Here is an 18434-nt window from a genome sequence, read left to right as displayed (position 1 = left end):
GTTTGATTGTCAAATGTATGTATGAATAAATAGCATAGGACTAATATCCAAGAATGGTATTTTCGAACAATTATAGCCATTTTGTTATTGACAAAAAAAACAAGTGATTAAAATTGATAAAACGCAATAATTATATACAAAAAAATCCACTCTTACATAAGAAGTGAGCCTATGTATTTCTCTTAATAACAAGGATTCTGCTTTTTAATTACTACTGCATCTATATTGTAAAAATGAACTTACTGTGCACTTTCATTTTCACCACCTTGCTCAATCCCTGTCCAATACCATTAGAAGCTTGACACAGGTAATAACCAGCATCGCTGTCCTTCGCATCTTGTATAGATAAAGATCCATTCTCGAAAACCTGCAGGTGCGGACTGCTGACGATAGATTTAAAATCTTTTGGCGAATTTCCTGCGTAAATAATAAAACAGTCATAGATTTCGAATCTGAATTCTAGGAGTGGGTAATATAATTCAAAATATTAGCAATAGTACTACTCTCTTAAACTGTATTACCCATTGAACTACCATAGTAATTATAATGCAGTACAATTAGAGATGGGCAATGCAAAACAAAGAAAATTATATACACAAATACACATATCCTAAAGTATTACTTATATTAGCAAGAAGAATAACGCTACTGGAACTGGACAAAAGTGAACCATACACGCCATGCATGTGTCAGGAATAGATATAAAAGCATCTAAGCCCGATTAAAATAATCTGATCAATGAAATATGGTAGATGGGTCGAGGCGTTGAGCTTAGGATTTCCAATGGGGAGTCATTGTCCCATACCATATTAGTAAGCATTTGTTGCATTGCAGCAAATTTGCAACACTCTAAATCAACGATGGATGGCATGCAATTACCGGATGGAAACATCATGGTGCTAATAGAGCTGAGAAAATTTCGGGCAGACCGCAGAAATTGGCGGAAACACACTGCAGAATGCTCATTACAGTGATACATACATTTCCGTCAATCCTCACCGAGTGTGGTCAACCAGGAGTTCAGGGAGGCCTCAGGAAATGATTTAAGTACAAAGACGTGGGCATCAGATTGCACACAAACCAAACATTACAACACGAGATGTGAAACTGTTGAGTAATTCCATGTCCTGTTCTTCAGATTATTGTAGAGGCAAGATAACAGTTTGGACATGAAACATTGTGATGTCGTCGATATAAGTACGTCGCTCCTTCTGTAGCCCAAAAAGGGTTGGTTTATTGCGACACCTAGCATTAATAATTGTAATATTTTGGCAGTCTGCAAACTCAGACGTAATGAAAGATTATGACCTTCAGTAATGGTATAGTTTATTGGATGGAGACTTGATTTTCATTAGAATAATATCGACCCATATAACAAACCCTGTGTGTGACAGCGTGATTTTTGAAGGATAAGATTACCCTAATGGACTCACTCGCTCAATATATTACTGCTGGATAAATTCTAAACGGTTCAAGGACTTGCCCACTGAGGCTAGTAACACATTACCAACTGTAAGCTGTTCTGGAGGAATGTGGAAACATTTCCCTTGACATGTGTCATAAACTAGTAAAAAGCGTATTACAAAGACCATTATGCTTCCAGGTATATGAAAAGCAAAAATCTTCCAAGTGCGTAGACAACAGTAGAGATATCAGAAGCAAGCGGGATGATACGTGGAAAGACGCTTCCGGTTTTTCAAAGATACTTAATCGTTGGATTCTATACCAGCAGTTTGTCACTGAGTGCGTAAACGACACGTTTGAGCCAAGCAAAATTAACCTTAGCCGATGCAGTGAAAACTTGCATTTATATTAATTAATTATATATATAAAAAATTTAAACGAAAAAAAAATCAGAGCGATGCAAGTGTGCAAAACCTTACAGGGAGACATTACGGACCCCCCAGAGACAGTAATGACGAGAACAGAGCGACATATTTGGAAGCAGCTCTACTACAGATTTTCAAAGGTGTCCATAACTTCGCCCATAGTTCGTAGACAGCTGTATCGGTCACAAGCTCAACATGAAATCAACTAATCACAAAAGTAGCTTGTAGTGGTGCCTAGTTCATGGCTGTAAGACCATGGAACGATATAAACGGGGTCCTATAGAGTGATAGGTCGCATTTCATAGTCTTCATATCGACTGTATCCATCATTACATGATTTTCGAGTGGAGTATAGGTGTGGCAAATAACTGGGGAATGTCATCTGAAGCAGAACATTGTGCCCATAATGAAATTCATAGAAGGTGGTGTGGTAGCATGGGATAAAATCACATGCTTTGAACACGGACTATTGGTAGCAGTGAGAAAAATCAACGCTGCCATACAGTCCGAAGATATTCTTGGCAATAATTTGGTGCCCATTCTCTAGACGTTCTATGGAAATAAACTTCCAGATAATGAGTAATACAAAAACCTTGCACGAAAATGAAGTCCAATATTTTCCTGCCTAGTCCAGCGTTCAGAACTGAATCCTATAAACATTTTCTGGAGGACCTAGAGGAACGGATCGAGGTACAGCAAGCACGTTCCTTTTCTATAGGTGAACTCAGGACTATAGTGAAGAAGGGAATAGCACAGAGTTAGAAGAAAAGTTGAATGCTAGCAGGTCAGCTTTATTTTTGGCTGAAGTGGCAACAGAACCATCTAGTTTTGACAGTGATGGGAACAGAGATGTCCAAAAGTTACGGCCAACAGCTTTGGCAAGAGATCTGAATTATTGACAACCAATTTGGACAAGAAGCAAGTTTTCTACTCTTAGCCTGTTCCAAATCCAGTTTGGACTGACTGATTAATAATCGCTTTACAATTGTTGCGAACTTTAGGCAGAAAATGAACCTGGAGATTTGGATACAAGCCAATATCTTAAACAGCCTTAGCACATTTATTGACAACCAAGGTTCAGATAAAGGATAAGATTTTAAAGTGGAGTGTGGAACGAGGATTTCATCCCTAAAAGAATAATTTCACTGACACGATCTGGGCAAACGTTGACTTTAGATTTGAAACAGTAATCCGAACAAGGAAAATAATAAATTTAATCTCGCTGATCCTCCCATTTTGCATTCTTGTAATGCCACAAACACGAGGTTGAGAGTGGCCATGAGAGAAAGGCTCTATTGAATAAGAGACCATCACCAAGTTGTGATCTGGGGTAACTAGTGAATCATTCATCTCGACTGTATGCTTAAAAAGGTTGTTTGTAAGAAAAAGATCAAGCGTGTTGGCTGCGTGTGCGAGGTCAATGGTATTTGCAAAAGCCTCAGCATCTCGACCAGATAGGCTCGTGTGACTAGAAAACGGAAGCCAGCTGGAGTTGTAAACATTAAAATCACCAAGGAAAATTACCCCACTGTTACGAAAGGTGGACTTGAGAAAGTCAAGTTTCAAAGAGAAGAAGATAAAGAGTTCCAAGTGATTAGTAGGTTGGAAGAACGATAGGGGCAACAGATGAATTTGACAGAATGCCGCAGAGAAATTTTAAGCCAAAGAAGAATGAAAAGAGGAGATTCCAAATAACTAATTCTCTGACATGTAATATCAAAGTTTGCATATGCACAAGTGCCACCTTTGACGCGAAAAAAATTATACAGCGGATACTTCGGGAAACTGAGATGAGCAGTGGTTGAATCAATTGATAACACGGATTCTCTCAGAAAGATTACATGGGGTTTGTCTATACAACTTGACTGTGACTCGATCTATTAGCTTACTTACGACACAAATAAAAATAAGTTAATTGTTTCCTCTAATAGTGTTTACACGTTAATGGTTAATTAGACAGATTTATGCCTAACGTGCTTAAATGGCATGGTCGTACCTAAGAAGTAAACATAATTTTCCTCCAATCTCATATTATTTTCTTGGCCAGCCTTATTTCTTTTCTATTCATTTACAGCTCCTTCATCTTGAACCCTACATTTTCTCAACCAGTTAATACATTAAAGAAAGATATATATTTGAGCTTAACAACCCATCCAAGGGTTGAGATATCATAAAACAACATCCATTTAATTTTTTCACGTTAATATTGCTAAAACATGTATTGAAAATATTACATTACATATCGTGACAGTTATTTTATGTTTTGACTTATATAATAGTTTCCTAAAATATCGATTTTTTCTATAAATATTAAGTCAAAGTTCTGCAGTTAATCAGGTAAAAGAATAAAAGTTTAGTAAAGTTCAATGTAAAGTTTGAAAGGCACTTTTGGAAAAGATCTAATACTTTAGACACGTGCTACTGAGTATATATCACGCGTCTTACGTGTCCCCACAACAAGCTACAGAAACACAATTACCTTCTGCCTTGGTCCAGCGAACTCTTGGTTGAGGAAATCCCTCCGCTTGACAGTCAACTGTAATCCCACGTCCTTTTACGACTGAAATGTCCGAAGGCTCAATAACCCAGCGTGGGGGAACTAGTGGAGAAAGGTACAAATAGGAGATCAGATGTCGGTAGTTTTAGCGAATACGAACAGATATGTCCTACTATAAATAACCACCATTACAGAAGAGATTATGTTGTTCCTTAGAGGTGACCCTAAATGGAACGTAAGAGACTATTACTGGCGACATCTGGTGTGGAAACAAATCTCTGAACAGCCATTTCTTTCAGTCCAGATATCTGATCCGCCACAGTGGTATCTAAGCTGTCTCCTTCTTAAAGTGATTGATAGGATCGATATATTAAAAGGCACAATTCTCTATAGAAAAGTTACACTTTATAAATATCTTTCTCGGTGGCCTATGGTTCCACTCGTAAATCACATTTGAAGTAACAATAAACAAAAATTAATCAAATTTATTTGCTGCGTAAATTTAAGCATTATCATTATTTTATACTCGCAAATATAGAAGCATGATATCTTAATAAAAATCTTAATATTGATCAATAAATCAGAATTTCTATTTGTACTTTTATATGGGAGTAAATGGCTGAATTCTCACCAAAATGAAAAAGCATATACCTGTACCACTTTAATATAAAACTGCGTATTTTACAAATAACAAACATAGATGCTTAAATGGAAAATAATAGCAAAAATATTAAAATTCACATTTGTATTATTTTTTTTATTTCAAGGGATATACTATACATTTATACATCATACAGATTTTATAAACCCTCAGATTTCGTTAACTAAGCTTAATTTACGATTATCATTTACAGATTAATTTGTTTATATAGGCTAAAAAACTTGAAATTGAAAACCTAGCAAATGCAAGAGAATTTTAATTTTCCTTGCAGATAGTTCGTGCTTGCAAAATGATCTCATTAAAACTAAAGAACAATGAGTTTATAAACACACTAAATACAGTATACTTATGCAATATTTTGAAAAATATCATAGCTTTAACCATGAAAAAATTGAATCATTTTTGTTACAACCCACGAATAAGGAAAAAATAAAATATGATGAATTTGAAAGCAACTTCTGAATTTTTAACAATATTTATATTGATACTGACTAGACAAAATAAAAAACAGGGCTATAATAACACACTTTCTTTACTTAAAAGAATTTTTATAATCAATGTTTACACGAGGGTTGTTCAAAAAGTAATGGCAATACAAAAATATAAGTGCCATTTATAAGATTTCGATGGTTACTCTCTCAAAATATTTTTTGTCTCTGTAGAAGTTGATCTAAAACATTTTAGTAGTCTGATGCCACTAACAGTCTGGTTTTGGTTAAAAGCACATTGTAAAAGATTACAATGTGCATAATACAGCAATGTTTTCCGGAAAACATATATACGTGGTGGATGAAACCTGGGCTCAATCTTACGAAGGAAAACTCAACACCCACTGTAATGGAAGACGCCGCCCAAGTTTCCTCCAGTAAAAAAAAAAAAAAGGGAAAAAAATCTATGTACGATTGGAGTAGCACTATAACGCGTTCTGCTTTCACTCCTTGAAGGTGGTGGCAATGAGGAACCTTTGAGAGCCACACTTTTCCCATTATTCTCGTGACTTTTTTTCCGCAAGAAGGAGGAACACCTCAAAGACAGTCGATATTTATATTGTTTTATGTTTCACATTTTAATCGCTTGTGTAATTGTGCCCTGGTGTGTTTTTTCGACCATGTTACGGCTTTAATTATGAGGTTGTTGGAATAGGGTTTTAGGAGCATCGGAAACCAAGGCCATACCAAGGCTCCATATATACTGTCTGTAAATTGCGTGTGTTCTGTGTTCGATTTTCTGTTCTGCTGGACGAAAAACCCGAGTTACAAAGAGAAAAACATACTACCCTCGCCTGAGACCGACTACCTTGGCGATGCTGTGAAAAAGACCCATAAAAATTTCTCACTTTATCGACGGAATCGAACTCAGGTCTTTTCCCACCGGTTTGGTAAGGACGGCGATTCCACCAACTATGCTACCCACAAGGGCATTAATTAGGAGGTGGAAATAAAAGAAATCGCAAATATCGTCTCTGTTGGCTACAAAAAATTTTCTAACTTAAAAATGATTGTTATTTTCCCAACAGAGCTGCAAAAGATAGCTGACGTTCTCTTACATACTTTGGGCATTCTATTGAGAAATCAAAAATATTCCGAACAAAGCTGCAATAGTAACCTATCCTAAGCAGTTAAGAATCGTTAATCCTCTTCTCAATTTGGTTAAGTTTACTTCTCTTTTTACCTTTAAACTATTGCTCTAGGGCTTTCGAAACTGAAGATTACTTTGAGAGAGTTTAACTGCCAAATACTTTTAGATTATAACATCTGTAACAGCCGCGTTCTCTTTATTTTCTGAACAGCCCTCGTAATGTAATTTGCAGTATAGTCCACAACTGTATATAACTCCTAGTTTGTGGCAGTGATGGGCCACATTACAATTTACACCACGTGCAGTTTTTGTTGCAGTAAAGATATCTTACTGCAACAAATACAGATAACAGATAAAAATGGAAAGTTTCTGCTCCTTTATCAGGATTATCATATTTGATATTTTAAACTTCTGCAACAACAACATAAAACCTTGTTTTCTGTTGTTGCAGAAGGATTACTATGGCTCTAGCGTTTCATCTATTTATAGTTGCACTTGAAATTTCGCATCATCACTTTTTCTGATTTATTTTTCATTTACACTCTTTGTATTGTTATCTTCTTCTCTTTATGGTTTTTATATCCCAGTGATGGCTACTAGTACCACCTGCATGTGACAATTGTTATGTTTGGCTATTATGACTCTTACTGCCGAGGAACTATCTGACTGGTGTTTAAAATCGCTGCTTTCTGGAGTACCTTGTAAGTATAATTATTGGTCGAGCAACTCCCGGACTTTCCTACAGGTGTTCAGGATAGATAGCGGCTTTCTACAATTTTTTGTAGGTGTTCGCTGGGAGGCCTATTACTGCTAGGTGGGTTACAAGGTGATCTGGATGGTCGTTACTTGTTCTATATGCCACATCTCTTTAACTTCAAGTCTAAGGTCTGGGTACTTCCTGATCCTTTCCTCGAAATTCTGGAAGTTGCTGGTTTCGGGCTCAGCTATCTTCTAACCTTCAGTTAATCAGCTAATCTTCAGTCTGTTATGAGGGATCGTCATGTCTGTTCTTATGGTGCATGGTCCCAGTACAGTTTGTGGTTATTGGGTCACTAGTAGGGTCTGAGGTTACTGATCGTTATTTGTTTCAGAAGCTGATCGTTTGCTCGTTTCCTGGAATTGGGCATCGCTGTGTCGATCAGATAGGTAGTCTTTTCCTTCTTGTCAGTGAGGGTTATGTCCAGCCGATTGTACAGAATCATCTTCTCCGTTCTTCTGGCACTGTCCTTTCCTGGCAACCTGGTCGTGCAGTGAGTGTACTCCGTTTGGGTAATCACTCTGCTTTCTCCAGCTAATTGCTGGATTGTTTCTGGGGCAAGGCGGCATCGCGACCATCTGCCGTCTCTCACTCCAGGGTCTGTAGCGATGTATTTTCTGTAGTCCCTAGTGTTGATTGCCTGATCTTGGATGGCGAGAATGAATACTTCGCTCTCGGGGGAAAAGCATTCCACTGGTGACCAATGCATTGGGAACCAACTTTATCATTATAGTATTGCTGGAGATTATTCTAGACTTGTAGTGCCTACATTGGAGTGTCTGGCTCACCCATATTTCTGTCTTCGTTTCTTCACACTGGATCATCACCTCGATAAAATTGACGGGGGTATGACACCTGTCTGTCTTCCTTGTGGCATTTGATATTGGCACTGTGCTCTTATGGACGCAATCCTTCTAGAAAATCACAGCGCTACTTATTATTATTATTTTATTTCAACATTTTGGGAGGATTTTCATCACGTGACGCGTACTGGCTAAGTGTACAGGGTGGTCGTTATGTCTGGCTGTTTCTGTTGGTAGAGCTTATTAGTAGTAGTAAAACTGCAGCCATTATCAACCCACTGCAGGATGAAAGCCTCCTCAACAATTCATGCTGAGGGAAAATGGACCATAATCTGCCACGATGGTCCAGTGCGGGTTGGCAGATCGACCGTATTTACTCAAAGAGCGTGTGCTACTGCAATGCCACTCGGCTACGGAAGCGTGTTAGTAGTAGTAATATGCAAAGTATTCGTAAATTTGGAAATCTTGATTTTTTCCACGAGAATGGAGAAAGACAAGCAATTATTAGTCTTATACTTTACTTGCACTTAATTTAATTTACATATTAAATGCAGTGATATTAATTGCCTTCACCTATTGTATTTATCTTATAATTCTTCGCTTGGTGTATTTCTGCACTCGTCAAATTTAACGAGATTTGTTTTTACCCCTGTAAAGTAAGGTATCTGTTACACACGCGTCTACTCCAGAGAAAACACCATACCGTGAATTACCATTGTAGCCGTGTGACTGACAGTTCCAGCTTCGTTGGTAGCTATACAGGTATAGTTTCCTTTATGGTCTAGTCCTAAAGATTCATAAAGAAGAGTAGAGGAGTAGTCAGCCACTTCGTTCACTCGAATGCCACTGTTTTCAGGAATTGGCTGACCATCTTTGAACCATCGAATTTTTATTGGAAGATCCCCGCTACTGACTGTGCACAATACAGATGCCCTTTGATCTTCTCGGAGTGACTTTGGGAAGATAAATGGCTCAATAACTGGTTTCACTGAAAATAAAAATTATTCCTGTTAGTTTCATGAGTCAAGTCAACGAAGAGAATAATATATTAAATAGCAGTTTGGTAAATATATAGAAAATTATAGAAAAAACTATATTATTTTCAGCATTAACAGTTGTGAATGATCTAACAAAGAAAATACTGCCAATATTGCATAGTGTGTTGCCTGCTATTTATAAAATCAGTAGTCTGTCAGCTATATGTTTGTTTAGTATTGTATAATAAGAAAAAAACTTAAATTAAATTCAATTAAATGTTTCTTAAAATTCAATGAAAAAAAAAGAAACCCAGAGGAGAAACAACCGAAACCCAGAGGAGAAAGTGTCTAAGGTACAAAGGATCATCTCCCTCGAAATCATAGCTATTTCTCCACCCTAAGGATCTCTGCTGTTGGAAATACGTTCCTCCTTTTCAAAATTCTCGCATTATATAAGGCTGTCAAAGAACAAGGGGGACGGGCCACATTCAGAATGTTCAGATGGAGCAAAACGGCAATCAGCGCGTAACAAGGGACAAAAAGCCAAGGTAATAATTTATGCACGTCGCACAGTTTTTATTTCGCACAATTTATCCATAGAACGTGAATAAAAACGCGAAATATACGGTTCTCTCCAAAACTTTATATCGAACTAAATATATATTGGACAAAGCCTAAAAGTTGAGATCCGTTACAAAAATGAAGTCTTTATGTTTATTTGGAACACCAAATAAAGAAGGTTTTAAATTGCTTACTAGTGTTCCCAAACAACAGAAATATATTGCAACTCTTCATACAGTCTTTCGGACTTTATTGGGTCCTCATCAGTGAACAGATAGGCGAAACGCAAACCAAATGAACAAACACATCCAACTCCGGGTGAATTGCAAAACATAATCTGAATGTATAGGGGGGATACCGAATCAAACACAAGGAACTAAATAAATTGGAGAAATCTGAATATCAAACAAGTCAACAAAACAAACAAACTAAGTTACTTAAAGAAAGAAAGGCAAAAATAATAACCAAATTCTGTTAATTAAAAAGAAAAAAAGCATAAATAAAAAGGAGCATTAGGTAAATAAACCTTAGATTCACAAAATACAAAAGAACATTTGTACTACGATCGTATTAGATACGGTACTAGTTTGCAGAAAATTTACACCAAAACTAAATTCTTCTAAGATTAAGAATAAAAAGGTAAAATTCGCTGTGGTCTCGAAAATTAAATCTAACCAAATATTTATTGTACAAAGCCTAAACTGGTAACACATTAGAAATCAGGAACACCAAATAAACTAGGTTATGAATTGCTAACTATTGATCCGAAACACAGAGACTTACTCTCATTCCTCATATGACCATTTCGGACCTTATTAGGTCATTCAAGGCATTTCTGTAATTTCAGTTTGACTAAAAGATTACGGTGGTGTTGTGATAAATTTCATTGGAAATTCATATGCATGCAATAATTATTCATTACTGAACACCTTTAGTGAATTTCATATTAATGATTTTCGATGGGTGTGTAAATTGGCACATGATTGCCACAACGTTACCTTGAACTTGAACAAAAACCGTACTCTGTGCACTCTGACCTTCTCTATTTCTAGCGATACAAGTGTACGGCCCCTGATCAGTAGCTCTTTCCACATGGTGAACTTCTAATGTTCCATTGTCATGAACTTTTTGTCTGTGATTATAAGGTAGTCGAACACCAGCTGCAGAAAAATAGAATCCAGTAAATCATACATATAATATAAAATTAGTTATTCTAGAAAGTTTAAAATTAATAATTGAAATATTTATAAAGGTCAAAGCTATTTTACCTCTAAGTTGATTCAAAGGCATCAAGTAAGAATTAAAAAATTAAATTAATAACACTTAACTCCATATTTTGAAAGCAACAATTCGTTAACACGAATTGATGCTCAGAAATCCTCAGAAATGTTCAGAAATCCTCCATCCAGAATATTAAATATACAACATTTCCAGTCTAGGTTTCCGATCCCATTTCGGAATTCTGTTATGAAGTCAGTACAAACAACTCATGTTGTGAGTTTGAAAATACCTGTTATAAATGAGAACAGTCAGTGTTCTCATTACACATTTAGTATAATTCTACATCACCAATCCAAAATGTGTTTGTTTCAGTGCGAAAGCAAATAAGCCTATGAGGTGAAAGTATATTGTATCTGTAAATCGAATGTATTCTATTGGCGATCTGACTGTTTACTAGACGAAAAACCCAAGTCTCCAGAAGAATAAACCATGCAACCCTCGCTTGAGATCGTCTAATTCAGCTACAGCGTGAAACAATCTCGTTGTGAAAAAATTCCTCTTGTCGTTTTTGTGAGGGGATTCGAACCCGAGCATTTTCAACCCAGGGTGGAGAGAATGGTAATTATATCCATTGCGCTAAAATCGAGGGCAATCGACTTGTATGCGTGTTATGCGCTAAAGAAGATAAGATTCTGAGGCATGTATATCTCTGGGTGTATTCTTCAGTTTGCAGTTTAATAGACGAAAACCAAAGTTTCTGGGAGAAAAAATTAATGTAAAGTTACCTTCGCCGGAGACCTAACTATAACTAAGCCACGTTGTAAAAAACACCATAACATTCTTCACGCCATTAACGGGATTCCATATCAGGTCAATTCTTAACGACTGTAGTACACGTCAGGGCAATCCACTTAAACTAGCCTCCAGTGGTGGCATTTGTATTTGTGATCCAACTGAATCACAGAATGCCGAAAAAATTGGTTGTAAAAATAAAACAATAATAATAAGATTTATATTCGTTTAATAGTTAATTTATTTCATTAGTAAGTTTCCTTCCGGTTAACATTTTTTTCTATTTTCTATCTGTCATTTTATTATTCGAATTTTTCCAAAAATGGATCAGTTAGGGGGAAAAAGTTAGTTAACGTATGCAGTGCTTTAGCTTTCAGAGGAGTTAGCAAATAAAAAAAAATCATGATTTATAACAAATAAAGAACAAAAAGCACAGGCGTTTAAGTGCAAATCGAGAAAATTTGGTGTTTGTGCATCCGCTACACTATTCATTCATTCTAGCGAATTTTAATAAACTTAATATCCAGTACTCCACCTACAATATACGGATATGGATAACCTATGTGATATGTAAGAAAAAAAAATAATAATAATAATAATTTCAGGATTCCTATTGGTCCGATTTTAATAAAATTTGGGATCGCTCAGCAAATTTTTTTGAAAGGCCCAAAAATAAAATTTTGTTAAAATTAGATGAGATGCAGATGGACAAAAAAATAATTGTCAGATTTCTATTGGTCCGATTTTAATGGAATCCGCTAAGGTCCCACAGATATTTCTAAGAGCCCAAATCCAGTGGGAGTCGAGGCTGGTAGAAGGACGGCCTCATATGGTGAAGACGATACCCGTATTAGGTATACATGCTAAACAAGCCTAAAAACGCATTACGTCTGCATTACTCAAGATATTAAAAGTACATGAAACTCCTTTATCCATTACACTACTATTTCAACTGTTATAATTCTAATATCCCGATTTACAATATCAACTATTTCCGAAAGCATTAATTAATCCATTTCGTATTAAATACTCAATATTTCTTAATATCAAACTCAATTCCTGGTTGAGGCTTTCGAAATGACAGATGATCTACGTTTTTGGATGAAAATTCGAAGTCAATATCGTAAACAAACATATATTCAAGAACGGTTTTGATTCGCATACAGCAGATTCACAAGCTTTTACAACAATAAAGTGATACTAATTTAAAAGAATTTTAGTCACAAATAATCACACAGGGTCAAAAGTGTAAACAATATACGAGTACAGTTGTTCTTCTATGCTTTTTTCTGAAGCGTTATCGTGTAAGAACGTAGACATTATGAGGGTAATCATCTACAAATTCCTATTCACCATTTTGTTTTGAGCGCGGTGCTCAAATTGCTCATTTGGTGCACAGGAAGGGTAGAGAAGATCCAACATTATCACAGGGAATCTCGAGGGTGTCGCTTAGGCTGAAAGATTACAGTGGTTTAAGCCATCGCTCGGTCAACGACGGCTGCATAAGGATGCCATCCTCGTTTTCAAACTGTATCAGGAGCCGTCCCTTCAGTTATAGATTTCTCGATAGTAGACAGATACCCGACTAAAAGCCATCTGGTAATGCAGCTAGGTCTCACGGCTTCGCACTACCACAGATCTGAAATTCGTCATATTGGGCGGTGACATTTTGAACTTCACCTCAAGATAGAACATAAATATAGAACATAACAAGATAGAAAATAAAATAAATAAATTTTTTCTATTTAACTCCAGGACAACCAAACGGTCAGAGGAGTTCACAAGATAGACAGAATAAACGAAACAGCGCCGTATTTAGCATCAGGGACGTATTCAGGGGCGGACAGAAGGAACATATGCCCCTCCTTAACCCTAAAGTTTCATCTTGTTTCCAGGAAATATACTTAATTAATTCATTTGTATTATTATCTCAAAAAAAAATTTATTAATTTACAAGAATCTTGTACATTAAGTTTCCGTTGTTTCGTTTCCTTTTAACACTGACCAGCGAGTAGTACAGATATTATAATCGCCGTCCTGTCACACCGGGCAGTAAAGAGAAAATTCGAATCTCGTCAATGATGCAAGGAATTTTAATTGGTCTTTTCACAACATGGATAAATTATTCAATCTCAAGCGTTGGCCGAATGTTATTTTCCTTTCGAAACCTCGCGTTTTTCATGCAAAAAAAACAGCAAATCGACCGAAAAATACATGTGATTACACACACACAAACTATACTGTCGCCTCACTGCCTTAGTTGCTTTGACGCTTAACACAATTCTAACCTAACCTTTTTTCACTGATAATTATACACATAAAAGGTCTAACATTTAAGTTCCCGGACTGATTCCATGGTATGCAAGTAAAAGTAAGTAGGACTGTGATAAAACGCACCGTGGCAAGTGATTTATGTGAATGATATCCTCTACAAGGTAATTTGCATAGCATAATTATCTAAATAGTTGTCACGGTGTTATGTGGCGAAAAAAGAGCGGAATTTATTTTGTTTCAAGATGAGAAAGTGCGACTGAAATCCAAAAATTTGCAAACGATGTTTGTGGTAATGATGTCTCATCACCCCGCATGCTTTTTATAGTATATAGTGTGTGTTTAGGGTCTAACGGCACCAGGGGTCCCCCCCCCATCCCCGGGTAGTATACATTGCGATGTGATGCAGAACACTGTAGAGCCAGAGGTTTAAAAGTGTGTGGATATCGTGGTGTGTAATGTTTTGTACCGTTGTTCATCTGGTCTTTTAGGCGTTGGGTCTCCCACCATTGCCCACACTAAACCTCGTGGAGGCAGACCAGGTACACCAGTATTTTAGAAATTTACTATTTACTCTGGAAGGTCCTGCCACCTAATTTTCTGAAATTTCAGTGGCTACGACCTATAAAAAAAAGGGGGGGGGGTGAAACGCCAGAAATTGGGTCAGGCCGAAAGAGATATAAGTTATGCGGGGTAGAGTTAAAATTATTTTTGAGTGTGGGGCTTGTGTACTTTTGACATGGGTCAAACACTAGTCAAACGTGAGATAGCTAGAGAGGGAAGGGAGACTGAAGACTGTGGGGATGAGAAACTGAAATATGGGGTCAATAGTGAAGATAACCCCAAAAGTCGGTGGGACAAGCCCATGTCTCACCAGGCGAAGATAGGGGGTGGCAGGGATGGAAAGTGAACCGGCTGAGGGTACCCGGTCCAGATCGCCAAATAAACGTTTCGGCAGCAACCTGCACAATGTCTTTCTGGGGTCTTCCTGTGCCATTCCTGGGACAAGTCCCGTACGTTTGAGTGGTCAATTCAGATAATGGCTCCAGTTTAAGCGAGTGACCAGATCCTGGTTAAGTTAACGATTTGTTTACTTCAGATTGTAGCTGTTAGGTTTTTGTTTGGTTGAGGCATCTAATGATCTTTATTCTGGATGACGAGTAGTTGGTTTGTAGGAAAATTCCTATTAAGGTTGTGGGTATGTCCTTCTTCTAGTAAAAAGATCCTGCGCAAACTGCGTCAAGGCTTTATAATTGTCCTCGCTCTCCGAGAGATATTGTTCTTGGTTTATTGGCGAGAAACGTATTCTGGTTATTAAGAGGCAGTGGTGGTCTTCGTATAGTTGGCAGTGGTGCATGAGGTGGTCCCACGTCTCTGGCTGTCAACAGTGGCAGAGAGGGGTGCACTCAATCCGAAACTGGAGAGTTTCTCTCTTATTGCGCCGTGTCCCGTGAGTAGGTAAAGATGTCAGTAGTCCCGGTAAAAACCATTTTGGGCATTTGGGAAACATTAGTTGATTATCTTGTATGAATCTTCGGGTGACTTTCCCTTTTGTCGAGGTCGTCCAGTGAGTTTTCTAGGCCTGCTCTAGGTGGGTGAGAAGGTGTTTTTTCTCAAGTTTACGATAATTCGCTGGATCAGTTGTATAGTCTCGGCAGGTGTTTTCTCTGCCTTTTTATAGTTAATAAAGCGAACGATCTCCAGGTCCAGGAGGAGGGCGCCCAAGTGGACCTGGAGGGCGTGGGTGTTTACAGTACAGCAGGCTTTCAAGATTGTCAGTAGGACTGAACGTTGAATGGACTCTAGCTTCCTTTTGTTTACTGCTGTTACCGCCTTGTGGAACCAGACTCCTGATGCGTATGTTATTGATGGTAAGAATACTGCGTTGTAGAAGAAGGCTAGGGTCCTCTTCTTTAGCCCCAGTAGGGCGAGTGACTCTAGCTATTAGTGCGGAATATTTTTTGATTTTTCTTCGGAGGTAAGTAAGATGGGGTGTGAATGACAGATTTTTATCCAGCAGAATACCAAGATATTTAAGTTCGGTGGAAAGCTTAATTGCTGTTTCCTGAATTCTGGGGAAGCTTTCTGATATTGAGAGAACCTTTAAGTAGGATGGAGAAGGTTTTCGTTGGGGATATCTTTAAGTGGTTTTGGGTGGCCCAGTCTTGTAGAATATTTATAGCTCGGTTTGCAGAGATCTCTAGTTGAGTTCTTCAGTCTGCCGCCAGCATCAGAATCAGGTTATCCGCATAGGCCTATGACCACACATCACCAAGTTCGAGGTTTAGAAAGCTGTCGAGACCTCGTTCCAGAGAAATGGGCCAAGTACTGAGCCTTGTGGGCATCTTCTATAGACTGGTCATGTAACTGAATAGTACGGAGTACTGACGGTTACTGTTTTATGTGCGAGATAACTTTTATACAATTGTACAAATTAGCTGGTAGTTTGGCCTTCTGGAGTCTGCCGAGGACGCTTGGCTACCAGGGGGAGTCAAACACTCCGGAAAAATCGACTGAAATTACAAGGAAATATTTATGAATATTAGCGGTAGATACTTTGACGATATTCTCTAAGGCGTCCACCGTGGAGCATTCCCTCCTAAGGCTGTATTGGTTTTCAGAGTGAAGGCCAACCTTGGAGTAATGAATTTCTATTCTATTGCTTAGATGTTCTAGGAATTTTCTAAGTATGGATGGAACAGCGATGGGCTGATATGACTCTGGAAAAGGTCTTGGGGGTTTGTCGGATTCTTGGGAATAAGCCTTAATTTTGCAGATCTCCATACTGCTGGGAAATGGCCTGCTTCAAGGCAATGGTTGAAGAGGTTTAAGATCTCATTTGGGATGGTTTCTTTACGATCTCGGGCTCCAGCATATCTTCTCCTGGAGATTTCTTGTTTTTTTATTTTTGCTGCAGCGATGTCCAGTTCTTCCTTGGTGAAACGGTCTTCCACTTGGGCCGTGATTGTATGTGCTGTTTTCCTCACCTAGTAGTATTTGCTCTGGGATGTTTGGTGGCGTGTGTTGAAGGAACATGGGGTCAAGGATGTTATTTATAGATTCGGACCATGTCTTTGTATACGTGTCTTGTTGCGTCTTGGTGGCTGGGATGACTTCTCCCCTGGGGAGTTTGTTTGTGATCACTCTGTAGACCACTCCCCATGGAGCAGAATATTTCCAACTGTAGAGACTAGGTGCTCCCAGGAGCGCTTCTTCCTTTGTTTAATCAGAGCTGTGTATTAATTTCTTGCAGTTCGGTACTGCTGCTTGAGATACTCTATTTTCGCTTCCGGCCATGTCTGTCTCGCGCATTGAAATTTTTTCCGTCGGGTGTAAACCTCACGTCGCAGTTGTTGGAGCTCTGGTCACCACCACGGTAGGGCTTCTAGAGAATGTTTCTTCTTTTTAATAGAGTTATTTGAGGTTTCGGTGACTAGGCTTACAATTGCCTTTTGGTGCTGGTACGCGTCTAGTCCAACTGTGCTGAGAGAGAGAGAGAGAGCGGTCATAATCAGTGAATCCTTAAAGTGCTGCCAGTTTGCCTTGTCAATTGGAAACCTATGGAGAGTTTGCCTTATAATTGGTTGTCGGCTTACTGATCGATGCAGTTGGAAAGCTATTACACCGTGGTCCGAGGTGGTCCAGTTTTCTCTAACTGTCCAGGATGAAAGGTGTTGTGCAACGGATCTTGTGGCCAGGATGATATCAATTGTGGCATCCCACATTGTACTAGAGAAAGTTGGTAGGTTATTTGGTTGGTTGAGAATTGAGAAACAACTGTTTCAGAGATATTCTTTCAGTATTTGTCCGTTGTTTGTGCCTCGTCGTTCAGTGAAACTCGTCTATCTTGAGTTTCATTGAACCACGCTGGCCACCTGCAGTTTACGTCGGCAGCAACGATTATTTTCGCATTTGGGAATTCCAGCAAAATCCTTTGTATCTAATAATCAGGAGAATGTCCTCCCGGGGCTGAGAGTAAAGGGAAACTGCATAAAATTCCCCTGAAGGGGTGATGATATGGCCAGAGGCTGCCCAGGGAAGGCAGTAATGTGATATTTTGGTGACAATGCATTGAGATCCGGGTTCCTGACCAGAAGAGCAGCCCATGGGTCTCCCCGTCCACTTGAACGATCTTATGAGTCCACGGATACCCGCTGACTGCTTTACTATGCAAGTATAGAAGAAGAAGAACTCTTTATTGCATACAAACGCACATGCGTACACAATACCCTTCACGGCTAAAAGCCAGGGGTTTACAGTGTGGCCCACTATAGCTCTTGAAGAAAGGCTAATACAAGGTTACAAAGTCTAATATAAGGTTACAGAGGCTAATACAATATTACAGTAAAGGCTAATACACTGTGATAAACAAGGATGAGAAAAGAGAAAAAAATAATATTACTAATTATACAAGTGTAGGAAACCGAATGAAAAATTTATATATGAACATATATACACAACAGATGTTAAATTTACATATGAGCATA

General features: G+C 38.2%; 1 protein-coding gene across 2 annotated transcripts in view; it reads right to left on the bottom strand.

Annotated features, from left to right (window-relative positions):
* Positions 1-18434, bottom strand: part of LOC150084461 (cell adhesion molecule Dscam1-like) — a 631783-nt gene that overhangs the window by 132156 nt on the left and 481193 nt on the right. For both annotated transcript variants that reach the window (XM_090376086.1, XM_090376087.1), the window contains exons 8-11: positions 10662-10823; positions 8829-9113; positions 4309-4428; positions 244-417 (exon numbers count right to left, since the gene is read on the bottom strand). In XM_090376086.1, the coding sequence (XP_090232212.1) occupies positions 244-417; positions 4309-4428; positions 8829-9113; positions 10662-10823 (741 nt within the window). The remainder of the gene's footprint in view (positions 1-243; positions 418-4308; positions 4429-8828; positions 9114-10661; positions 10824-18434) is intronic.

This window comes from Mastigoproctus giganteus, chromosome 6, assembly GCF_048544385.1.
Source record: "Mastigoproctus giganteus isolate SK-2022 chromosome 6, ASM4854438v1, whole genome shotgun sequence".
Classification (NCBI taxonomy): domain Eukaryota; kingdom Metazoa; phylum Arthropoda; class Arachnida; order Uropygi; family Thelyphonidae; genus Mastigoproctus; species Mastigoproctus giganteus.
This window is presented reverse-complemented; position numbering and strand designations above follow the sequence as displayed.